General features: G+C 39.2%; 1 protein-coding gene across 2 annotated transcripts in view; it reads left to right on the plus strand.

Moving 5' to 3' along the window:
* Positions 1 to 26,280, plus strand: part of LOC127438772 (double-stranded RNA-specific editase 1-like) — a 45,775-nt gene extending 19,495 nt beyond the window's left edge. For both annotated transcript variants that reach the window (XM_051694619.1, XM_051694618.1), the window contains 10 exons: positions 4,293 to 4,319; positions 9,019 to 9,090; positions 11,282 to 12,219; positions 13,087 to 13,201; positions 13,348 to 13,516; positions 13,841 to 13,992; positions 20,071 to 20,239; positions 22,478 to 22,659; positions 24,165 to 24,343; positions 24,675 to 26,280. In XM_051694619.1, coding sequence (XP_051550579.1) covers positions 4,310 to 4,319; positions 9,019 to 9,090; positions 11,282 to 12,219; positions 13,087 to 13,201; positions 13,348 to 13,516; positions 13,841 to 13,992; positions 20,071 to 20,239; positions 22,478 to 22,659; positions 24,165 to 24,343; positions 24,675 to 24,851 — 2,163 coding nt within the window. In that variant the 5' untranslated portion in view covers positions 4,293 to 4,309 and the 3' untranslated portion in view covers positions 24,852 to 26,280. The remainder of the gene's footprint in view (positions 1 to 4,292; positions 4,320 to 9,018; positions 9,091 to 11,281; positions 12,220 to 13,086; positions 13,202 to 13,347; positions 13,517 to 13,840; positions 13,993 to 20,070; positions 20,240 to 22,477; positions 22,660 to 24,164; positions 24,344 to 24,674) is intronic.
* Positions 26,281 to 27,072: the final 792 nt, after the last annotated feature.

The raw sequence follows: 27,072 nt of genomic DNA on the forward strand, positions 1-27,072 counted from the left end.
TTAAAATGAATGTGTTGTATGATTCTGCAACTTATAGGCTAGTTCAAGCATTAATTCTACAAGATGCTTTTGTTTAGATGTCTTCCATTATTTTAATGTACAACTAGCACTTAAGGAAAGATCATATAAGCACATGTCTCTCGCTCGATCGCTCTCTCTTTGAAGCATGTGTTGTGAGTCTGTGCTGAAGGCAGCAGATATCAGGTTCAATTCAGACAGCTCCTCATGTGTGAAGTTTAATCCTTCTCATTAGAACGGCCACTTCACGCCGCTAATCTCTCACCATGGTGATGCCGCTAGTCGCAGTTTAAGTATCGACCGCCATGTGTGGTGTAGTTGAAAAATCAATGATTGCATTTGTGTTAAAGATAAAAGGGATGCGGGTCATGAAACAATTATGTTACAAATGTTTAGGATTCACAGAGGGAGCAACTTGTTATGACTTCTGCCTATCACGTTGCTGAAACTGTGTTTTTAGTAACTAGCCTGTTTACGAAATATCTGAGAAATATTTGTTCACCCGCTACACTGCCCTGCATTGTTTTTGAAATATCTTGCTTGTTCAATGAAAAGATATATGTTTTAATTCCATGTCACTTCTGAAGTTAGGTGACACTTGATGAACTGACATCCTCCGGCAATTTGTAGCTCACGGCAGTCTCTTGAGATTCCTATATTGAGATTATGATAAGCAATTGTTTTCAAGATCGTGCTGCCGACGCTCTTTCTTAGCACGATCTTGCGTTTGTTCCCATTATGCCCTTTTACAAAGTAAACAATGGCCAAACTCTGTGTTTGGGTAATTAATTTTGAGGCTTATCAACTATTTAAATGATTTTAAGAGTGCTTAAAACTAGAAAATGCTTGAATCCAGCGATTCGCCAAAGAGTTTTTTTTCCCAGAGTTTTCGCCAAAGACTTTTTGACCAACAGTTTTTGGGTCAAAGAGGTTTTGCCAGAGAGTTTGCAAAAGTGATGCTCTGTCAGTGCGTCAGAAGTTGAGAACATTTTAACTTGCTGGACTGCACTCTGATATAGGTGTCCACTAACAAGTGAACATTTCAGAAAGGCTGGCAGATTTGGACTTTCAAAAGTAAAATTTTCTGTATTCCCATTTGATTTCAAACTGATATGGCTCTTTCCACAGCCTAAAAACAGAGCTCATGTATTTTTCTTCTTTAAACGCCCCATCTGAGCTTTCTCTAGTGTGTAGGGATCCTACTGCAGCATAAACTAGTGTATAGGCCTAGGTGTCTTAAGGTGGTTTGCATTGGTTTGGAAAACACTATAGGTGATATTTAGTCTCAATGTGTTTATTGTAATACAACAATAGTTGTATTTTTTTTTTCTGTTCGAAATCTGTTAATTTAAATGCTAAGCAAAAGTTTTGTGGGGGTAATAATCTAAATGCAAGTTCTGCAGTTTATATTTCGGTCAACAGCTGAGTCAAATTCTGCAAAAACCTTAACTGACAAGTTATTTCCTTTGGGTGCCTGGTTGAAAATACTGAATTTTCATAGGAAATGAGGCACAGCAAACATGGTTACTTAAGCGTTTCTATACCCTGTGCCACCCTCTCCCTGTCTCATGCTCTTACAAGGAGATAAAAAAGCCATTTCCTCCAGAGCAAGTGCAGTGAAGTGAAGCCCTGTGAGGCAGACTGTGAGTTTAATCTACTGGAGGGGGGAATAAATTCAGCATTAGCTCAAGCGATTCAGTTTGACCAGCCGAGACCAAAACTGTGTCCATCCCACCTGTCTTCGACTCTTGCAACAACACCCCCCCCATTCCCCCTTTTTCCTTCTGATGGTCTGAGCAATAGATCTGTCTCCATGGTATGTGGTCTGGTCTGGAGCTTTGCTGATAAAAGCGTTATCTGTGCCACCTGCTATTGCCCATAACATCAGTGGCACCACTGTTTGCTTTTAAAGACACCCCTTTGCACGTTCAGGATAATGGTAGCTTGTGGTTTTTAGTAAGTTTGCTTCTACTTGGGAGTTCAGTTGATTGATCGTCAAAGCTAGCTCTAACTAGCTGAGATTTAGCCGATCACATGTTCATTACCGAAACGTCTGCAAATTAGTGCATCATCTAGAACGGGTTCTCAACGGGGGTGTTCAAAGGATGCCAGGGGGCGCTGAGAGCAAATTAGTAGAGAGGGGGGCATTAGGTTACAAATGGGGGGGTGTTTATCAGTCATAAATCTATCATCAAGTTCCTCTTTGCATTAAAACATTTATCTAGACTTGGAGTATATCAGTTGGTTCTCAATTATACGGGTTGGTATGCATTTGTACCACGGTTCATCTGATTTTGAAGTCTAGTGACACATCTGAAGTATCCAGTTTAGCAGCGTCAAATAGACAGGTGGAGGCACAACCTCCGATAATGCACCTGTATGGCTCTGTTGATGTATACGGCTCAATGGACAGAGCAGCGCGAGCACAAATCTCTTAAACTTGCAGTAAGTGAATAAAGTAGGGGGGTGTTCATCAAAAAAGGGTTGAGAAGGTTAGTTACAGCGAAATACTGCAAATAGAAACATGCGGACATTGCCTAGGTGTTTGCGAAATAGCTTTAAGTGGCGTTTGTGTACAAATATATAAAAGTTGCTCTTAAAAAATGTATGTGTGAATTTGTGTATATTAAACCGTAAACATTGCTAAAAGAACTGCCGAATCTCGATATGACATCTGACAAGGAACATTTTAGCAACATATTCCAAAGGGAAACGCATAGCCAAGATTGCGAAAGATCATCGTTAAGTGGTGATTTGCTTTTAAAAGAGTGAAATTATGTATATTATAAAATTTAATTTCTGAGATGAAAATGTTCACATTGAATGGACGATTCTGTGTTGTATAATGAGAAGGTTTTATCGAAAAATGTGATATATAAAATGTTTATATTTTGGTAGGGTGTTTGCAGATTACAAACACTCTAAAAAATTACGTCTTATAGATGAACATGCATGTATCGAATAAAGATCTATACATACACTACCGGTCAAAAGTTTTGAAACACTTCTCACTCATTCTTTATTATAATTTTTTTTTCTTCACATTTAGAATAATAGTAAAGTCATTAAAACTATGGAATAACATAAATGCAACTATGGGAATTATGTTGTGACTAAACATAATCCATCTTCAAAGTAGTCACCCTTTATCTAGAATTTGCAGACATGTACTCTTGACATTTTCTCAACCAACTTCTTGAGGTATCACCCTGGGATGCTTTTTAAACAGTATTGAAGGAGTTCCCATCTATGCTGGGCACTTATTGGCTGCTTTACTTTATTATTTGGTCCAAGTCATCCATTTCAAAAACCTTTATTTTTTATTTTTATTTTAGATTTATAATGAAATAAATTAATATGGCACAATTATATTTTTGTCTACAAAACTAATTTCAAACATTTAAGCATATGTCTTCAGATCAAAAGATTTTTAAGATCATGAGAAACATTTCAGTCAAGCGTTTCAAAACTTTTGACCGGTAGTGTATATAAAAACGTACACCATACATATACTTTTAGGGTTTTGGCAAAAATTTCAATTACCCGGAGTATTGGGGGGCCTGGGTAGCTCAGTGGTAAAAGACGCTGGCTACCACCCCTGGAGTTTGCTAGTTCGAATTCCAGGGTGTGCCGAGTGACTCCAGCCAGGTCTCCTAAGCAACCAAATTGGCCCGGTTGCTAGGGAGGGTAGAGTCACATGTGGCAACCTGGGGTGAGATTCGTCCTCCGCCACACGGATTGAGGCAAATCTCTACGCAACCAAAAAAAAATAAAAAATTACCCGGAGTATTGTTGACTCTCTTCTGGTTCTCTCTCTGTTTGAATGTGGATAACTTAGCATGTGTATATGTGCGAAATCATGAAATTATTTGATTAGCTTTTTGAAGTGACACTCAGCCTCATCTTTGCCCACTGAATCCCTATGGAGACGCCACTAAGCGAATGCTGTCATAAAAATTTTCAAGGCCCTGCAGTGATGGCATGCAACACTGGCAGCTGCTAAACTTCTGAAAGATGCAAGCTTTAGTTGAAATAAGTTGCTAAAGCTAGTGTGACCTGCTGTTAGCGTTGTGACCTCAAAAGATTTTTGGTCATGACACATTCACCGAGCTAAGATCATTTATAACTGCAAAAGCATATATGATGCATCATACTTTGGTGATTTTTCAATAATGTTGTTGAAATAGTAAGAAACGGAAGATACCAATTTACCATTAAGCAGCCTGGTCGATATTTCATTTTATCACTAATTTCATCTTTGTTTCTTTCCACAGGGGTCATCAGTAAGGCAATGAATGAAGGTAGGTGGAATGTTTTGTATGTGTATGTCTTATCCACCTTTTCCTGAATGCGGAAGTGTTCCACGATTCGCCTGTTTCACTGGTCCCCAGTGTTTTCATTCGCATCTTTCATGTTATTAGCGGGTAATGTGATGTTTATGGTATTACATTTGTAAACATTTTCAAAAACATGTGGTTTTAAAGCGCCGAGTCGAGATGACTGTTTTTTTGACAGTGTGGTGTCACGAAGTGATGGTCTGAGGTTAGTTATGTTGATATCATTAACTACTTTGGGTTGTTATGACAGCTAACAACTGCACAAGTTGAGCCTGAAATTAATTTTTACTCCAAATAACACTTAAATGGTTGTTGTTCTCCATTGGATTTGCTCGTTTCGGTAGTTTTTACATTGTGTCTTGAGACCAGAAACACAAAACAGACAGTTAGAATCATGGTGCCGCTCAGTGGTTACTCAGGAAAACTGTGGATACATTCAGTTAGTTGTGTTTTTAATAATTTCTGCATTACTAGCGCCACCTAACGGAAAGTGACTTTGTTTTCAAAACAGCTTTCTGAATACACCCCCTGTTTGCCATTGGTCAAACAGAGAGATAGTCTGCCCCCAGTTCACACCAATGGTTGAGTAACGTTGTCAGGGCGGGTCTAAGTGGGTCGCTCAAAACAAACAGCAATTTTCATAGTGCCACAGAAACACAATACTTAGTTTTCGAGAAAATTAACCTATGAATGGCTTACTTATAGCTGTCTCTGGATATTAAGCTGGAATAGGAGAAAGTATTTTAACACAGAAAAAGTTACATACTTCAGCTTTAACTAAATTTGCAGATTCTTAGTAGTAGACCTTTTAAAAAAATATTTTCCCTCATGTTTTGTTGCCTTTATGTGCTTTATCCTTTAAAGAATCTCTGACCACAAAACAAGTCATGGTTAAATGTCTTGTAGAATTGAATTCAGATGCATTCATGAAACAAATTCTTTACAAACATTATGTAGCCAGTCAACTCTCTATGATCATTTTCGAGAAAGAATCGCCATTGGCTAGTAAATTTTTATTTTTACTCGCCAGACCTTTGACGAGATGTAAGCGTAATGTAACTGAAAAAGATATTAAGCAAACCGAGAAAGGGGGCCTCTTCATATAGAGTATACGACTTAACACAATATAGCATGCAATATTGTACCTTTTATTTTATATAGTTCCCCTTATTTTAGTCACATTTTAGCTTTTTTTGGAATGCCCAATTCCCAGTGTGCTTTTAAGTCCTTGTGGTCGCGTAGTGATTCGTCTCAGTCCGGGTGGCGGAGGACGAATCCCAGTTGCCTCTGCGTCTGAGACTGCCAACCCGCGCATCTTATCACGTGGCTTGTTGAGCGTGTTGCCACGGAGACATAGTGCATGTGGAGGCTTCACGCCATCCACCGCGGCAACCACGCTCAACTCACCACGCGCCCCACCGAGAACGAACCACATTATAGTGACGACGAGGAGGTTACCCCATGTGACTCTACCCTCCCTAGCAACCGGGCCAATTTGGTTGCTTAGGAGACCTGGCTGGAGTCACTCAGCACGCCCTGGGATTCGAGCTAGTGAACTCCAGGGGTGGTAGCCAGTTATTTTACCACTGTGCTACCCAGGCCCCCTGGTATCCAGCTTCTTAATCGCCTGCTTTAGTCAGTGAAAGGATCTCGGTGCTTCGACTCTACACAACTCAATCACTCAATATTTACAAGCCAGTGGCTAATTACAGACATATTTTAGTCGCATAGCATGAAATCTACTCGCATATGTGAGTGATTTACTCGCAATGTAGAGGGCTGGTCAGTTCAACTTTTGTTATCCTGAATTGGGAAGAGAAAAGTTTATTATTTAGCTACTATTCAAATCATTTAGCAGTACTGAGCAGAGGTTGGCCAATTAATCAGCTGCAATAATTGCTTTTTGAACTATCGGTTATCTGTAAAAATCGACGACAACAGTTTACCAATAGTTTCTTCCAGCATTTTAGTAATCGATATTGGCAAAATCCAATACCGGTTGACCTCTAGTACTGAGGAAAGTGTCACTATTTTTATTGCTCACGCTTAGGGTTTTACGTTTTAAAAAAGGGGTTAAAGGAGTTCAAGGTTTTTGTTGTGCTATTGGACATGATTGTTGCCACAAATTGTGTGTCTTGTTTAGGAGAGGTTTGCTCTTACTTTTTAAACACATCAACCACACACCCTTTCTAGTTCTCTCTCTCTCTCTCGCTCTCTCATTTTCTCTCACTCCCAGTGTTTCCTGATGAGCCAGAGGCTTGTAGAGCTGAGCTAGGGCTTGCTTTCAGGCTCCGTATAGTGATCGTACATCTACCCTTCACTCACAATGACCTGCTGTGTATTCTAAGCTGACTGCTCTCCATGGTTCTGAATTCATCTTTCTTAGCTAGCAGCTCTCCATGGTTCTGAATTCATCTTTCTTAGCTAGCAGCTCTCCGTGGTGCTGAACAGGAACAGCATTTATTGCATCATTACATGCCGTTTCGGATTCCCATTTGCTGTTTCCTATGTGTTGAAAGTGTCCATGCGACTGTGAAGCCATTTCGGCTCTAGAACGCTTTTAGTGAATAGTCTTTTTTTTATTTTTTTTTACGACTGCCGAAAAGTAAAGTTAAGAAGTTCAAAAGTTCAATTTATAGACTAATTTATATAATCATTATTGTGTATTCATGAGCAGGATTTAAAGATCACTTTATACAGTTGTAAGGAGATGTTCGTCTGCTTTCAACCGCATATCTAACATGCTTTTTAAGAGTTAAATGCAAGTCTGTCAAAAGCATTTGTGATCAACTTGATTACCATAAAAAATAGTTTCGACTCCTATCTCCATTTTCCAGAGATAGACCTATATATCTGCTAGGACGATTAATCTGCCAATATTCAAGATTATCAGCATTGTCTGCTTAGCCGATTAACAGAAATGCATCCATTTTATAATCTTTCCAATCTACTGACAGCCTTGTCAATAATAAACAATGAGTGATTTTTATGTAAATAATTGTTTTCATTCAGTCTATTATATGTTTGATCACTTTAAAGAGAGTCTTGAAATTACCTTGACTAATCTGGTCATCTACAATATCAACCTACATTGGGTTAAAGACAAAACAGAAGAGAAGATAAAGACCCTGTGAAGATGATTGTTGTTTGCGTGTTCATGTTTATAAAAGCAGACGCTGAGCGGAGAGTGATGTCTGCTAATTTATCGCCACTGCCTGCTAATGTGTCAGGTGTCACGCTGTTAGAAATGCCTCCTATTATCCCGTGGCCACAGCTAACCCTCCTTTTATGGTCTTTCATGTAGTCAACATTAATCGCTGATCACCATCAATGAGCAGGTGCACTTATCTCAAGAGTTAAATGTGGATGTAAAAGGATTTTGCTTGTGGAATATGTGCTTTTATCCCACTCTTGACACCTTGTTTTCCAGTTCTTATGTGCATAATGATTTGAGAGGAATTTCTTGGATTCATTCACTGAAGAAAATCTTACTTCAGTCAGTCCTTTACCGAATGGGACATTTCGGAATGATTGAAAACATTTGATAACAGTGAATATAATGATTTCGATATCTTGAGTGTCAGTATATCGCATTGAAAAGCTTCTGTTGAAGTGTCCGTACGTGTGTTGCTCGGGATTTATCAAGCTTCTCAGGCTTGTTTATCACGGAGTCTCTAATCAAACTTTATTCACTTCAGTCAGCCCTTCAAAGTCTCATTCTGACGGCCGTATCCTCTCTAAACAGGTCCCCATTCAACCCTATCCATAAAGACTTTTCGATATCTCTGTGCCTTTGGATTCAGAACGCCTGTTATTCCGTCTCAGCCAATATTAGTTTTAAAATATTTCTTACATATTGCCTCAGTGGCATGGTGAGTCTTGAGAATAAATGTCTACAGACTTTAAATATGTAATTCATATGCGGGTACCATTCCAGGCTGAATGGAGTAATTGTAAAATCTTTGGTATTGTAGTGACAGTTCTTACTCTTAGTTGGGCCCTATGATTTGTTTTCCTTTTTAGTTGCCTAAGAAAATGGTGCTTATTTATAAAAGTATGGACACGTCATGGAAGTTGGCAGTCGCTGTGGAGCTTGTTTTCCGTGATTTTCTGATTTGTGTATCTTTCTCTTCAAGACACCAGGAATTATGCTATTGAACACACACACACACAAAAAATTAAATAATAAATGAAAAGTTGAAATATCGCAGACTGTTGGCTTCAATAAAAGCATTTACCATTAATTAGCAACCTCTGAACTCGACAATATACCAAAGAATAGAAGAATCGACAATAGCTCTTAACTTTTAAATACCTCTTAATCCAAAACACAGAACTGTTCTTCCCAAGTATTCATCTAATTCTTCAAACAACATTTTCAGTTCACACTTCAGCAGAGGTTTGAGTGTTGGAATGAAACTAATATTTTCTCAGAAAGTATGCTCTTCCCGTCTCTTTCCCTGATTCATTAGGGAAATGTTAGCATTTAATTGGGCAATAATTGCACCTGCACATTAGTCGTCTCTCGTCATTAACGCTGGTTAATTAGGTTCATTAACAGAGCAGGCCGAGGGTGTAAGTGGAAACAGATGACTTCAGTAAGTAGAAATCATGATCAGTGATGTTCGGAGATGAATTTCAAATCTTCTCTTTCCCTCTGTAGTTGGAGCTGGTGGGCGACCCAGTGGGCAGCAGAAGTTCTTCAGATTGGATGTGGATGAAGAGGAACACATGAGTGAGTGCTTTTGTTGTTTTCCATATTTACCTTCATTTCCCCACCTTTTGATTTCTGTCTCCAGATAGCATGTTCTTGTGAATAATTGTTATAATAAAGGGATGCACAATATATCGGCACCAGTCTTTTGTTGGTTAATATCAAAATTGTTTTTCTCCCAATTTACCGTATTGGTCAATATTGGATATTTATTGCCAATTTTGAATATTTATTTGTGGACTCTTGTTTCTGCCAATTTTTTCATTTAGATTACGTTCCTAGTCGTCAATAATTAAAGAATCCTATAAAGATTTATAACTGCACTAGCATATTAGATGCATCATGCTTTGGTGACTTTTGTTGTTGTTAAAATAAAAAGAAACGGATAATACCGGATTTACCGAAACGGTCCATAAATGCTCATCATCTATTGTTACAGTGAAGGAATAGCAATAGATTACAGGATTGATTTAACCATGCATGTCAGAGTTGTTGTGTGCATGTAACGGTAGCATAGCTATGTGCATTCTTGCATAAAAAATAGTTAAGTTCAATTCTTAAGAGTAAAGTAACCTTGATTAATGTTACCTCTACTATGAGGACTTGTTAAAACAGTGCAATTTTTTCTACCACAGATTTCAAAAGGAGTAATTATCTGCCTTGGATAAGTTATCCATCTTTCATACAGTATATTATCATGTTGTGATGATATCACTTGTGGCCTACAAAACTTTTTTTTTTTTTTATGTTTTATTTATTTTTTGACAAAGTAGTATAATTTTACAATATCAGCCATTTATCGGTTGCCGGCAGTCACATAATTATTGGCATATCGACTGTTCGTCGTGGCCCAATAATTAGCACATGTGATCTTGATGCTTTGAGCCTTGGAGATGATGTGGGAGATATAGAGTTGAATCCAGCCTATGTCACGATCCCATTTCTCCTCGCTTTTTCCACAATAACATCATCTTTTTTACACTGCCTCGCAAAAATGACCTTTAAAAGCTAAGGTGAACATAAATAACAGTATTCAGATCCTAAAGCCTTTGTACTATAAAAACTATGGTGCAGTATTGTTTTCAGCAAGGTTTTTTTAAAAGGAAGATTTGCAATAGATTTTTATACAAGAAAGTATCAAAGTACAAGAATGCAAAAATCTTGAATAGAATAGCCTAGATAGCAGTTTTACCACTGTGTGTACGTATATGTATACAAGTCTTAACACCCCTCGAATTCTGCACTTTTTCTCTTCTGCTGGTGTCCCACCCTATCAGTGAGATCCATTTTCCACTTATGCTTGTTGCCTTTGAGGGCACTGTGGACTCTGCACTAGCTTAGAATCTGTAGAGGACCATTAACAGGAAGTAAACCCATGCCCTGCAGGAGAATTGTTGACAAGCAGTGCAATGGAAAAGTGAACATTGTTGCAGACTCTGAAATTTGGAGTGTGATGATTCAGTCTGGTGAGGATTATAGACTCGCACTTTCAAGCAAAAATGCTGTGTAGAGTTTTCTTTTTGAACTTTTTGTTTTTTCTTTGTTTATTAATGCTTTTTGTGTACTAAAGGTTACAAACAGGGTCTTCAATTTAAGGAGACGAGTTATACCTCAAGATTGACCTTTGATTCCTGACCTCCTCACCTTCCAAGCCTTCCAGTTGCTCTTTCTTGGTTCTCTTTAATCTATTTTCTTGAGCACCAAATGGAGTAACTTATCAAGCTTTCAATGCAGGATGTTATAAATGAGAATTTATGCTTATTTCCATCAGCTTTGGCAACTGGTTGTTATGATATTTCTTTGTTTTGGTATCCTGCACTTATTCTTTAGTAAGAGAGTTCAATGAAAGCTAATAAGTATTACATGAATTGTATTATTTAAAAAAGATTATAATGTAGAGATTATAATCTATTGAAATATTTTGGAAAATTATAATTATGTAATTAAAATCATAATTATAAGTTCGGTCAAACAATAATTTTGAAACGTAATTGTTCTCAGTGTAAAAGTTGAAGAGTCATAGCTAAAATTGGCTCTATTGTATTGATATTACTAGTCTACAGAATAAATGTAAGCATTGTTTGTCATAGACTGACTTTTAGAAGATGACATTTCAATCCAGTTGCAAAGAAAGATGAAAGAATCTCTAAATTTTACATTTACAAGGTCCTGCACCGAAGGCGTTGTAAGTTATTCTCTCTGGGCATCACAGGTTCGTGTAGCACGGACGTTAAAGAAAACTGCAACCTGGACAACCTCTCCTCCAAGGAGGTGCTGGGGGAGGGGCCTCACTTAGCCAATGGAAGCAAAAGGGGATTGGGCAAGAAACGCCCTCTTGAGGAGGGCAACAAGAGTCATGGCCACTCCAAATTCCGCCCCAAAAAGCGCAGGAAAACGCAAGGGCCAGTCTTGCCAAAAAATGCACTGATGCAGCTTAATGAAATAAAACCAGGACTGCAGTACAAATTGCTGTCTCAGACGGGGCCAGTGCATGCACCCGTGTTCATTATGACTGTCGAAGTTAACGGACAGTTGTTTGAGGGTTCTGGCCCAACGAAAAAGAAAGCCAAACTGAATGTGGCCGAAAGAGCATTGCGTTCTTTCGTTCAGTTCCCAAATGCATCTGAAGCTCACCTCGCGATGGGGCGCACGCTAACGGTCAATGCAGACTTCACGTCAGACCAGGCGGATTTCCCCGACATGCTATTTAACGGATTCGAGACGCCAGCGCCGCCTGACGACCCTTTCTACCTGAATCTTGGCAGCAACGGGATGCTTTGCTCCCTAAATGAATGCCCATTGCCTGTAAGTCAAAAAAACAACAAGCTGGCACATCCGCCCCTCCCGCTGCCCTCTGTGCTCACAGCACCCCCTACTGGCAGTGGCAAAAACGCCGTGATGATCTTAAACGAGCTTCGACCAGGACTGAAATACGAGTTTGTGGCGGAGAGTGGCGAGAGCCACGCCAAGAACTTCGTGATGGCGGTCACTGTGGATACGCAGATGTTCCAAGGTACTGGGCGGAATAAAAAACTGGCAAAAGCGAGGGCAGCCCAAGCGGCACTATCTGGACTCTTTAACATGCAGCTGGACCAGACACCATCACGCCAGCCAATTCCAAGAGAAGGACTGCAGCTACACCTGCCTCAGGTGAGACAGTGCTTCCGTAAACCATCTTTTATCAAGAGTTGTTGTTCACAGTACTTTCCCCTTTTGTTTTAAATGAATCAGACATCAGATAAATGTAAATAAATGTAAACAGGTTTTTGCAGATGTACATGTTGACATTTAAACTTGGATACATTTAAATGACTATCCCATAACTGAATTCTGAGTGCATACATTGCACCTCTGTCATACATTTGTCAGGCTTGATATTTAAAAAAAGGCATTTTAATGCATTAAATGCTATGCTTCGGTTACTGCTCTACCAAAGCTCTTGCCAGTCTTTTTTTATTAAATCAGAATCTGTACACAAATGTTTCCATTGGCTTTGAAAGGAACACAAGTATTAAACCTTTTATCAGTGCGCTAGTTTACATGGCATTATTTACGCATTAGCTAATCCTGTTTATAATCCCTCCCATTTCCCCTTGATAACAACAGAGGAGAATAAAATTAGAAACAGGAGCACCTCTCAAACAGAAAAACGCATCACTGTCACTTTTCTGGCCAAGGAGATGTTTCAGTAAAAGGTCTGTGTCAATCAAGCAATTCATATCTTCAGGGATTGTCCCATTAGAACAGATACATATGCTGTCTTTAGAAGCAACGTTAACATTCATTTTTTTCATTTTTGCTAGTTAGTGGTGCTTGCTAAATTGCTTGCTTGGGATTTGTTTTTTTATAAATGAGAGACAAAGTTTTTGTTAATCAACATAATGCCACAAGTGCTATTGTTTGAGCTTTCCTTGCATTGAACCTGCAACATTTCTTTAAGGACTTGGTAGGTGACGTGCAAGCTGTATTATTAGCAGTATACATATGTTTGTACAGTTACGGTTGTGCGTTCCTCAGGTTCTAGCGGATGCCGTTTCACGTTTGGTTGTGGAGAAGTTCAGTGAGCTGACGGACAACTTTACCTCTTCACACGCACGACGGAAAGTCCTAGCGGGTGTTGTCATGACAACTGGTATGCACAGCGCATAATGTATAGGGTCGGATGGATGTGACCATTTTGCCATACTGCATAACACAGAAAAAATCATAATAGTTGCACTGTTCTATTATGCAATATGCAAAATATGCAAGAGTGCGGTTTTGTTTTATCATGGGTAGGTAGCGATGTGAAGGATGCCCAGGTGATCTGCGTTTCCACGGGAACTAAGTGTATAAATGGAGAGTACATGAGCGATCGGGGTCTGGCACTTAACGACTGCCATGCCGAGATCATCGCACGCCGCTCCCTCATCAGATACCTGTACAGTCAACTGGAGCACTTCCTCAGGTGATATACGAACATACACTTATAATATAGTTAATAGTTTTCCTTTTAGCTTGAAATGTGACATGTTTCACTCCAGTCTACTGATATGAAAAGTAATTTTGGGGTACATTTTAAGATTCCAATAAGGATAAATTGATAGGACATGGCTGTGTGTGTGTATAATTGATCAGACATGGCTCTTATTCACTGTGAAATAATAAATGACAGATTGGATGAGATGGGTGACAGGCCATGAACCACTTTTCAATTATAGACATTATTTGTGAGCTGTCTTAGAAGTCTCTGCTGACATCATTGCTAAATGTGTTTATGTGTTCTATGAAGTGATAGCAAAGAGGAACAGGAGAAATCCATATTCAGATGGTGCAGTGAACATGGCTACCGGTTAAAAGACGACATTCAGTTTCATCTGTATATCAGCACATCGCCCTGTGGAGACGCCCGAATCTTCTCTCCTCATGAGGCCTGTGCCGAGGGTATGTTAGTCATTTGATAGTTAATTGATGCAGATTCATCTAGACAGTGTTTGCATAATGTAGAATATCAAAGCAATACATATTTTGGTGTTTTTCTCAAAACATTGCTTTGAGCTCCAGCATAAGAGCATCTTCATCATCTCATGCACATTTAGGTTAGCAGGACTTGTAATATGCTCAGGAAGCGCAACTATTACTATTCAAACTAAAGGTGCGGTGACATTTACCTTTACCAAGTTTTTGGTGGCGAATTTCACGTGGGCTTCAAGGTTGCCATTTTGCAGCGTTGACCAATAGGAGGTTGCTTGGATTGGCAGTGACCTCTGTGTGGACAGTGCTTTGTACATGGCTACACTGAATATTCATAATGGACAAGCAAATCATTTTCAATCGTTCACACCGCACCGAATGCGTTTTGCATCCATCTTCGCAGTTTTCCAATTGTTTGACCATTGTGCCGCGTCTTGCTGTTTTTTCTCGGTGTCTTGCGCAAAAGTGGCGTGTATTTTAGAAGCTGTGTTACATTAAAAAGATTGTCAATGTGTCTCGAGGTACCTGCTTTCTGTTCTGTTCATTGCACTGCATTTAGCGCAAGAATGCATTTGATCTGAATAGCCTGAAGCCGCATAACTCGTCCAGTACCATTTTTGCTACAAACTTGAATGATACTTCAAATCATGTGGCTTGTTGAGACGTGTGCTATTACTTTTCTTGTGGATGATAAGGCAGGTGAAAGATCCAATAGACTTGCATTAAAGGAGGGACCCATCCATACAGTATCTAGGGACCAGTGGCCGGATTCATGAAAATGTTCTTAAGAAAAATAAGAAAGTTCTTAGGATAAATTCTAAGGTTCTCAAAAATGTTTTCTTAAGAATAAGATGACAGGCTTTGACATTGTCTGATTATACTAACCTGCTCACAAGATTGCCTTGTCTAATACAACAAATCCAATACTTCAACACTGGTTAATAGTAACGATAAATGAATGTTATCTATTCATTTTATTTACGTAGCAAGCACCTCGCTATAATTTTTAAATGTAAATGATGGATGTTTCTATGGACTCTAAAGATCTTGGAGAAAAAGTGCTATATTGAATTGACTATAGACACCAACTTGCGATAGCAATTGGTGGTTCCTGAAGGCGCGCATTATAAAATCCCTGCGCAGCCTCTCAGAAGCGAGCTGTCACGACTTCAGGCCGGTCGTGCTGTTCCCGACTCTCCGTCATCCGTCACACCAATCCCAGAGTGTTCTCCTCTGCTTTGTCTGCCTTTAAAGCAGTCAGGTTTGTAGGGATGACCGGCCTGTTTGGATGAATTTAGTTTACTTCTGTTTTTGTTAGAGTAGGTAGGTAAGTTTTTCTGTATTTTTATTTTCATATTTCCAGGTTATTTATTTCTCTTTACTTTCTTAGATTGTTTTGTTTCTTATTTTGGGCCAGGGGTCATCCTGAAGTCCTTTTCCCAAATAAAAATAACATAAAACACAAAACAATCAAAAACGTGTCGTGGTCTAAAATTACATTTCTATATAAACAGCCCATTGCAACTTCCGACTCAATATGATAGAACGCGTCACACTTGAAATAACCCAGTAAATTCATTAAATATCTTACCTTTAGGGATTTAAGACAACTGTGAGGTTATCCTAATTTTAAGATGTTATTTACAATGATTTTTAAGACCTTTTTTTTTTTGAGAATTTTAATTCTTCTTAAGTTTTTTTCTTAAGAACCATCTTAAGAAAAAACAGGGCTCAACGCTAAGGATTTTTTCTGCTGGCCCGGTCAGGCCAGTGGTTCAGATTTGTACTTGCCCTGACAAAATTTTCACTGGCCCCAACACAAAAATTAAAAATGGCTTTTTTTTACCATCATGGCTTTTTTCATTTTTTCTCCCCTTTTCTCCCCAATTTGGAATGCCCAATTCCCAATGCGCTCTAAGTCCTCATGGTGGCATAGTGTCTCAATCCGGGTGGCGGAGGACAAATCTCAGTTGCCTCCGTGTCTGAGACCGTCAATTCGTGGCTTATCTTATCACGTGGCTTGTTGAGCGCGTTACCGCGGAGACCTAGCGCGTGTGGAGGCTTCATGCTATTCTTTGCGTCATCCACGCATAACTCGCCACACGCCCCACTGAGAGCGAGAACCACATTATAGCGACCATGAGGAGGTTACCCCATGTGACTATACTCTCCCTAGCAACCGGGCCAATTTGGTTGCTTAGGAGACCTGGCTGGAGTCACTCAGCACACCCTGCATTCGAACTCGTGACTCCAGGGGTGGTAGTCAGTGTCAATACTCGCTGAGCTACCCAGCCCCCCCTAACATCATGGCTTTAAAAAATGTGTCAAGCTAAATATTTTTTATATTACATTTTTAAGACGATTCCCCCCAAAATTGTATCACATTTACAATTTGCAAGATAGCTGTAAATTATAGCATTGCGCCTTATGTACTGAAAATTCTGAGTGGTTTGTCACTCAGTAAAACAGTAATGGGACACTTTATAACACAGAGCACAAAAACAGCGAGCGGTAAAAGAGTTTTAGGTATGTTCACAAGGACGGATTAACCACGGGGCCAATTGGCCCATTGCATTTAATGTTTAATGATAAAGCGAAAGATGCCTTAATACCCTAAATATGTGCATGGTAACCATTTGTAATATTTGGTTAACCGCAAGAGTTCACAAACGGTTATTCTGTTATTTGTCGGTAGTCTGAACTCGGGAATAAAGAATGTTTATTACCATGGATGCATCAAACACAGTCTCAGATTAGCAGGGAATAAAGTGCACAGTGAGCTATGAGCCTAAATAGCTAAATACATAGATCTTCAAATGATAAAATCACATTAAAGTTGAACAAAAATAATCTCTGTCACTGCCTGCAACATAGTAGGCCTATTCTTAATCAATGGAAAATGTGTAGTTCTGCCCGGGGCAGGTTCACTTTCCATGAGGCAACGAACGCTACAGTTTACAAACCTCTTCGGGATGCTTTGATTTGAAATGATTTAGCCAAACTTGTGTAAATATTGTCTGCACACCAGAACAAAAGGCGAAAAAAAAAAAACAGAAAAAAAACATTGGCTCACTGTTTAACAAGCACTGAAACTTTGCCAGGTGAAAAACAATCTGGAATCATATATAACAGTCACATTAAGTCCTCTTTGCAACCTGAACTTCATCAGAATGTCGATGTGTGACACCAGCGCTGATGCAGCGCAACAAATGATGAAAAAGAACACAGGTGTCACAAGATGCGTTTATAAATATTAAAGTTCTTTTAAACTTATTGCGACGGTCCTGAGATGTGGCGCGGCGCAACGATCAAAGACGTCCGTCCAGTGCGATTTACAATTTAAACAATATAAAAACAGCGCAGACGCAGGTGTGAACAGCCCGTAACTCGCCCTATAGCCTGCTTGAAAAACTGACCCGAATCTGGCCCAAAACCTAATGGATTGTCGGGTACCGTCGGACTTCGATCAGGTTGAAGACCTCTAAACACGTGCAGAATAACCGAAGAGTGATTTTGGTATTTGAATACCGTACACATCCCTATTAATAATGCATGATTTTGGATCAGTTCATAATTAAAAAGTACATATAATTGGCCGTGTCAGACATTGCTACAAACTTTTCTTCTGTCTATTTGAAAAATCCAACCAAATCTGCCAAGCGTCCTGTAGCGCATAATGGTGAACGTAGTCACGTCATGGGGGGCCTCCACGGTGTAACGGCCCATGGGTCTCTCAGGTCTTAATCCAAGGATGTTCATCTATGGTGTGTAAGGGATGTTTTACATTCTCAAGGTTGCAGTATACTGTCGGCGTGATGGCTCACTTTCTACATTTGAAGCCAGCATGTCCAATTATGAGTACAGTGTTCAATTATTTTAGAAAAAAATTGCTGAATTTTACCAAGATATTATTTTCATATCGTAAAGGTTGTAGAAGGCTGCTATTAGATATGCTGTGTTTTTTTTTTTTTTCTAAAATAATTGAATACTGTATCCATATAATTGGATATACTTGGAAAATGTATCCATTGGCAGCAACTGGAAACTTTATCATTTTGAGTTTTTTAAGTTAGAACATGCAAGCTGAATGAACGCTTGGACACCAGCAACGTTTTAGCGCAGTTTGTGGACTTTAAGACAGTCCCTTACGCACTAGATGAACCATGAGACCATAGATGAACATCGTACCTAAAACGAACTTTTCCCACTCGCTGTTTTTACTGTCTGTGTTATAAAGTTTCCTGTTACTGTTTTTCCGAGAGAGAAAACACTCCAAATGATTTAGTTTTTCAGTCAGTGATCTTTTGACATGGATTTTTATATAATCAGTGAACCAATCCTGAAGAAAAGACTGGGTCTCATTTACACAGCCAATCAGGTGAGAAGCTGTGGTGCATACCCTTTCTGTTTCGACTGATTCGCTGTTGTGTTTTCTGATTTGCTCTTTTGTTATCGGATTTGCCGTTGTCTTTTATTATTTGTTGTTTTGTTTTGCACTTCATGGCCACCATACTTTACAGATATGAATTCATTAATTCATTATATAAACCTCAGTCATCCTGCCATTTACACGTGTTTTTCAGTGGAGAGTTCTTACATGTTCAGTGGAGCACATAATGGGTTTTCGGTCACCCGTTTAGTCATGCTGTCAACTTATGGGCCTTGTGTAGTGTTTTCACAACCAGGATCAAAGATTTAGTCACTGGCTGAATGAAATAAACACATGAATTCCTGAATCGGTTGTGACGTGTTATATATTGTACATTAGGTAGATATTAGGCCTAATATATGAATTAAAAATTTGAATATAAACATGAAATCAGACAACCCAAACAAGACCAAAACTGACTGACACACAAAACACAAAAATACCTGTATAATCCAGAAATGAGACATGTAACAGGTGTGTTATGAGGATGATATGAAGTAGACTGTTTTAAATGTCTCCAAGCTGAACAGCTCTGATGATTTTGCTGCTTTTCATATTCAACGGCAAGAATTAATTATTACGTTTTGAAATGTTCTTATATTTGGGATACTGAGTAGCTCAGATTTCCAGCCACGTGTATAACTGGGGTTTAACAAAGTTTATTACATTTCATCTGTGCTTCATCTCTATAGATGAAAAAATGAGAAAAAAAAGGGCTTTTTTTACTGTGCAAACAATACCAGCGTTCTACCCCTTTACGAGTGCTCATGCACGTACGCTGCACGGAGAGACGTGGATTTACAGTCTTATAGGAAAAAAAATGTCACTTGTGTTCCTACGGTATGAGTGGATTACTAATTTTCCCCAATATGTTAAATCGAAAGAATGTGGGAATTTCCCACACTGTGAATATGGATTGGTAAGGGATAATTAAAATGTTGTGCAAAAATCGATGAAGTGGTTTTTTTTTCCCTGCAATTGTCAACACATTGGTAATAGATGTGGCAAAGACACTTGGAAATAGCGGGGACAGTTCTAGAAGCGCGCGCTCAAATGTCTCCACGCTCTTGTGCGCTCATGCATTTTTGCAAGCTAAATTTAATCACGCTCACTCATTTCCGAGCGCTCGGTTAGAAGACTGTGTTCGCTTTGTGTAATTTTTGTGCTCTCTCACTGTCTGCTTGTACTAACGTTATAAATATAGCAACTGGCCCGAATCTCTCTCACACTGGCCCCGGGCCATCGGGCAGTCCTTATTGTCGAGCCCTGGAAAAAAGATAAGAATTTTCTTAAGACACTTTTTTCGGGAATACAAAATATTCTTAACTTTTTTCAGTTTAAAGTTAGAAATTAAGAAGAAAATGTTATTTAATTAGAATTTTCTTCTTAAGAACATTTCATGAATCCGGCCCCAGAATGTAATAGAGACATGGAAATGGTCTCTTTTAACTTAGCCCAGTAAAGTACCACCCAGAATACCCTAGCAACTGCATAGTAACTCGCTAGCATTGTGGTGCTGAGTTTTGAATGTGCAATAATCACTCACATTTTCTTCTTGTGTTGTGCTGTACAGATACAGCAAGGTCAACCTGAACTAAATCCCAGCTTCTCCTTTCTAGACCAGGGAGACCGGCATCCGAACCGAAAGGCCCGTGGACAGCTGCGAACCAAAATTGAGTCTGGAGAAGGAACAATACCTGTTCGTACGAGTAACACAATTCAGACCTGGGACGGAGTCCTGCAGGGAGAAAGACTGCTGACCATGTCATGCAGCGACAAGATCACAAGGTGTGATGTAATTACTGGAGCAACAATGATGACATCATGAATTGGAGATGGGAATGAACGATTGATTGTTTGTGCATGTGATTTGAAACGTCTGCAATTGCACATTTACAGTTGCTTGACCACTTTCAAATGTTGTTTTTCTCAGAAACCAAAGTGGGTTTAATAAAAATAATTCCTTACATTTATATAGCGCTTTACATGCATGGTGGGGGAATCTCCTCAACCACTACTGGTATTGGGGATTTTAAAGTCAATATAAAACCAGCATTCTCAACCAATTTTAGTACTGTAATGTGACATAATTTGAGTGAAATTGGATATTCGATTTGAAAATAGTTTAGGTCGGGACTTGATTTTATCCATTGGTAATGATTGGATCATGAACAGTGGGGGTGTTGCATACCAGAACGGTAACCTTGTTGTTGATTGAGAGGGGTTAAAAAATAAAAGGGATTGGTGACATCAGCTGAAAAGTAGTTTCAGAGGTGGAGCATGTGATCGGATTTTGATTATTAAACTTTTAATAAATTAGATAATTACATTTAATTTGAAAGATTATGAAAAACTTTTCTTTGGTTTAATACACTGCCTGTCCAAAAAAAAAATGTTTTCATACTTTAATATTTCGTTGGACCGCCTTTTACCTTTGATTACAGCGTGCACTCGTTGTGACATTGTTTCAACAACCTAATGCAACGTTACAACATTTATTTCCATCCAGAGTTGCATTAATTTTTGGCCGAGATCTTGTATTGATGATGGGAGAGTCGAACCACTCCGTAAAGTCTTCTCCAGCACATCCCAAAGACTTTCAATGGGGTTAAGGTCAGGACTCTGTAGTGGCCAATTCATGTGTGAAAATGATTCCTCATGCTCCCTGAACCACTCTTTCACAATTTGAGCTCGATGAGTCTTGGCATTGTCATCCTGGAATATGCCTGTGCCGTCAGGGGGGAAACAAATCCATTGATGGGACAACCTGGTCATTCAGTACATTCAGGTTGTCAGCTGACCAACCAACTGAAGCAACCCTAGATCATAACACTGCCTTAAATCCAACCGCTGACTTTTTTTTCTTTTTTTTTTTTTGGCCAGGCAGTGTATGCACCAATGAATTGTACACAATGAGCGCTAGAACATGTATTAAGACAGTAAATGGGGTACATTTTGATATCATGTTGACTTCAAAACATGATTTGTTTGTCCATTGCTGCAGTCTATGACAATGATTCAATTCTATTGACTTTTTAAACTGAAACTTTTCCATGTAAACATATATTTTTTTGTGTTTGCATCTTTTTTCAAAGTATGCTCAGTTTAGACCACATTTTTTAATGGTAAAACATGACGGAAGCTTCAGTTGAAGATTTGTATTCAGAAAATGCCTGCTGACATCAGGTGGCCCATTTTCTGTGGCAGCACCTATGTTTGATCATTCGTATAGTTCATGAAGTCAGACGCTTCCAACTGTCTCACCTTTCTCCTCTTGCACCCCCTCCCCTCCCACCAACACCTTAAATGTGGTCCCCTTGTTAGCATTCTATCCCTCTTCGCCTGCATCCAGTGGCACTCAGAAAGCAGCTGATTGGTTGCCTTTTTGGGTCTGAAACCCCAATCACTTCAGCTCTCTCCAGGGCGGGCGGCTCCCTGGAGTAGGGGCATTGGGCCTCTGATTAGGATGCTGATTATGGCCTCCAGAAAACAGCAGTCATGCTGAGGGGAGGCCTACTGCCACAAACACACAACTCCCGCCCCTTCCATACGCACATGGCATTGGATGCCAAGAAACCCACTTAAGTAAAACACGGTCGTTATCCACCAGCTGTGAGCTAGAGGCTTTTTGAGAGCTCAGATCTTGTGCGCCACCTTTGAAAAAACTCAAGTCTGAAGGACTTGAAGAAATCATGGTGATTGAGATTATAGACCAGGTGTTACTTTTCTGATCGTTGTAATGGTGCACGGTAAATATGACTGAATGGGAGTGCACTCACTTGACATCGTCAGGATGTCGCTTCATTCCTTCGTGGTTTGCTACGACTTGTTCTGTGCCATTAGTACCCTGTTGTTTTATGTCTGCAGGGTTTCTCTTTAGAGTCCTTTTTTTTTTTCCAATAACTAACTTCCTGACTTTTTTCAATGATGTTGTTAAAGAAATGTTCATGTACAGGTGTGCACCTGGTGAACGTTTCAATAACCTCCTCCCCTGTTTTCTTTCTCTTGGTTGCTGTCTCTCTACAGATGGAACGTGATCGGAGTACAGGGGTCTCTTCTGAGTTATTTCACGGAACCCATCTATTTCTCCAGTTTAATTCTCGGCAGCCTGTACCATGCAGGCCACCTGTCCAGAGCCATGTACCAACGCATCGCTGACATGGATGATCTGACCCAACCATTCACCCTCAACAGACCCCTCCTTAGTGGTAAAAAAAAAAAATGCTCCACCCTGATGGATGGATGGAAGAGAGAATTGATGAATGAATGGTTGTTTGGATGGATAGATGGATAAGAAATAAGGTCTGGTGGTTCAGAAAGTCCCTACGAATCGTTCACACCAGGCTCGTTTTTGCATCTGTATGTGCTATTTATTTTTGCTTATGTAAACATGCTAGATGGACTTCTTTGAGCATTGCAACGTCTCTTGCTGTTTCTTCAGCATCTCGCACTTTTAAAATGCGTCGCGAGGCACCATTTGATGCCAGGGTTTGATTTGTTTCATTGGTGTGAAAACAGTTCTCCAAAATAAAGTGTGCTTCCTTGGTGTCCACATGAGTTCAAAAAACAAAAGTCTACTTGTTAACAGGGTTCTGGGGTATGATTCATATGTGCTCTATACAGTTTGCAATTAGAGTGAATCGCTATGGCCACATATACACGGCAGCTAAATACGGTTGTCAGTTCACCTTTTAGTGCTTAATCCTGTTCTGTACACACACAGTTTGATTAAATTTAAGTAGTGGCATTCAGGTATATGTCTTCATTCATTTAAATACTCCACTTTGTCTCTCTACTGTAGTGTCTCTCATTAGCCCAGCAGTCTCAGGGTAACCCGTATATTACAGTCTAGAGAAAGCATGCATGCTTTTTAACAACAGATGCGCATAAACAAAACAAGGCGACTCCGTCTACAGCAGCGAACTAAACATTGCCAGACGATAATACTTCTGTAATGCATAATTTCTTTGCTTAAAAATAGTGAACACAAAACAGGTAAAACTGGTGGCATTCGTGTTTCTTGTTCACAGGCATGAGATGATGCAGCGTAGCTAAGCACTTGTCAATCATCGCAATTACGGGAGTAACTCCTGTATTCCGTACGCACATGGAATGAAACTTTAGGGGATTCACTCCTGCATGTAAATGTGTTTGTAACTCCAGAAACTTTGCAGTGTGTATGTGGCCTATTTCAGTTGTTGCCTAGCTACAGTGGTACTCATGTTGGTACTCGTGTTTTAGACGCAGTGTCAAGTCTCGAGACGCCTACGTTCTTAAATATTCGTTGCTCTCCGTCAAGATTTTTTTGCACAAGACATATTCGGTCTGAATGGTCCCTACGAAGTTTTAAGGGCATTTTCATTATAGAGCTTTTAGAGCAGATCCAAGTCCGTTTGACGTCAGGTTCCCATATCTTACACTCACAGCAGACGGGTGATGTGAGCTTCTTTTGTCTTCTCTTTCATTGATGGTCGCCCTCGAATGTTGCTCGTCATTTGCATAAAGTGAAACTTTTCTCAACTTTGTCGTGTCGCTCACCATGCCCACATCTTGTCCCCAACAGTCACTGTCGCTAGAAGTCGCTGTGCTCTCATTAAAAATGAATGACATCCTGTCGCTTTGTCGTTCTGTGTTGCTTGTGGCATGAGCGGGGCTTTAAGGTGGTACTTGCATTGATGACGCAAATGTACTGCTCTCACATCTCTTACTGTAGGTATCAGCAACACAGAAGCAAGGCAACCTGGGAAAGCTCCCAACTTTAGCGTCAACTGGACAGAAGGAGATCAGGGGTTAGAGATCATCAATGCCACCACGGGGAAAGATGACCAAGGACGACCTTCTCACCTCTGCAAACATGCCCTCTACAGTCGCTGGGTCTGTCTACATGCCAAGGTAAACACTGTCCTGCATCAAGATGGGCCAAGTTGCTGAAAACTGAATAGGCATTGATATGTAAATGTGGGCAGTGATTTATTAATGAGCTCATGGTTGTGACATCAATAACTCAAGTGATTATTTTGGAATGAGCTGTTTTTGCTGCCCAATTTTCATGAATGGTCTGGGCAAATTGGGGAGCTTTACGTTGTTAAACTTATAATATGTCTACATACAGTACAGTACATTTACAACACTATTTCGAAATAGCAAGGAAAATCCCATCTTCCATGGTATAACCTCTTAAATTTAGTATATTAAGAAGCAAATCTCCCTTTACTTCTCTCAGCTCACCGAAACGTTGAGGATCCGGGGTTCTCGGCCAGGCTCCTACCACGAGGCAAAGCAAGCGGCCGTAGAGTATCACACAGCCAAACAGACTCTCTTCAAAGCTTTCAACAAAGCGGGGCTGGGAGCGTGGGTTGAAAAACCCATCGAACAGGACCAATTTACCCTCACCCCCTGAGATACACCAAGAGAATGTGACAATCCCTAATTTTCTCTAAGTTTTAAAGTTTTAATCTAACCTGCACAGTTCTGTTACCCTCTTGTCAATTTTTTGCCTCCATTATAATTGCAATTCGCTTGGCTCCTTCTATCAGTTAAAGGTGCACTCAGTAATTTTTTTGTTTGTTGCACGGGCCAATATGGCAATTGTTTTTTAAATGCGCTATTGGAAGTTAGCCATTAATTTATTCTGCAATTAAAAGAGTCTGATAATTGGGGTGTCATTGAGATAAAGTGAGTAGTACTTGCCTGGTCATGTGATTTTAATATGCTGGCTTCCATGAGGCAGTCCACTCCATGTAGAATAAAATAGCTTTTCTTCGGCTACTGATATGACTGGAGTCTTCATCTCATGTGAGTGTACATCATTTTAAGTATGTTTTAAAAAGTGCTATTTATTAAAACTTTTTAATGAGGGGAAAAAATACTGAGTGCACTTTTAAAAACATGCTTGTATAGAAAATTCCTTGTATTTGATATGTATTTGAATTTGTTTGTCACGAGTTTCCACTTCAATGTAAATTCAGTAGGTGTCGTTTGTTTAAATTTAGCTCATTTTTGTCATCAAATTTCTCGTTTAATGTTATAAATGTCCTGCCATTTCATTGCAAAATAATAAAAAAGACTGTATGACACAGAACGCTGTATCTTTAGAAAACCAGACTTATCAGCTAACAACTGGGGAAGATTTGTTTCTTAAACGGAGGGATGGTAGTTTGATCATCATATGCTTATGAATGATTATAAATTTGCATTTAATTCATGGGTGATTTTAAAGATTCACTTATCCTTAAATGATTAATTATTAAGGAGATGTACATATGATACAACAATACGGCACTTGAACATCATGTTGTACATTTAAACTCCTATAGAAATACGTTTGCTGCATTCGGGGACACTGTAATGATCCTAAACCTTTGCCTTTATGGAAATGGTTTACCCTGATTATACTTTCATACTGTTTGAAAATGACTTGCTACCAGTCACCTATATACTACTGCACTGACCCTTTAAAGCTGTATTTTTATTTTATTTTCTTTAGTTTTGGTTTGTTTCTTAATTTGTATGAGTCCATTCTGGATATTGTTTGTCTCTCGGCTCAGCTGGAGTTCTAGAATAAACTCAAGAACTCAACCTAGTTCGATGTCGAAACAATATCTTTTTCTGGTAAATTTCCATGAAGCTACTGTGTTCTGCAATCAAGGATGCTTTCCTTTGTATTGTCTGAACTTGGGGTCGACTATGGATTCTGTATGTTTTGGTTCTGTAACGCCTGAATCAGAACATCCTTTAAGCTCTGCATCCAAACAGACAAAGACTGTTGCATGAGGTTTAGCATGAAAAAACAACAAAGGATAGTCTGTACCTTCAGAAAATAAAAACTCCCCTAAAAATCCTTGTTTTTGCTTTTGTTATTTTGTTCTCTCTAATCAGCAAGTAACCAACAATTGTTTCAATCTGGACAATCAATCAGTGCAATGCTTGACAATCTCAAACCATACTGAACTTTCAAAGACATTTCAAAGGCCTGAACGGATCCCAGCAAACATGTGTTTTATAATCCTGATAATTCCGTTTAATTTCCATAAAATAATATCTGCATTGTAGAATCCAAAATACTTTTGAAAGCTTTAAAAGTACCTAAACAATATAATTGGCCTGGGAAAGGATTACAAATACATAATCAGTACTCCGTGTGTTCTTAAAAATTCTGGATTCCTTTTCGGAATTCTAATTCTACTAAATTATGACCTTTTGTTTACTCAAAATACCAACTGGAAATATGAAGAGATTAGTGGCATGGTAATCGCAGTGACTAGAGTGAAATTGTGTTTATATGTGCTTGCAGCCTCGTTGCGCTGGATTGGTCTTGAACAATGGCTCTTTCGACAACAAGTGCTTTTATCTACTACTTTAATTCACATCCAAGAATGTTCTCTATCTCTTTTTATCTCTTTTACATTAGCATTCCTGTTTTGAAGGCCTAAGCCTCTTATTTTTTCAAAAGAATGCAAAAACGTTCTCAAAGTTTTTTGTATTTGTCACGTTTTATTCTGTTCATATACGTTTACAGGGTTACCGCAACTTTTAACAAATGAATTTTCATGACTTCAATAACTTTGTCGCTTGTGAATACTGGATAAGGATTTTTAAAAGTAGTTTTATAGGGATGCACT

This window comes from Myxocyprinus asiaticus, chromosome 50 (assembly GCF_019703515.2).
Source record: "Myxocyprinus asiaticus isolate MX2 ecotype Aquarium Trade chromosome 50, UBuf_Myxa_2, whole genome shotgun sequence".
Lineage (NCBI taxonomy): Eukaryota > Metazoa > Chordata > Actinopteri > Cypriniformes > Catostomidae > Myxocyprinus > Myxocyprinus asiaticus.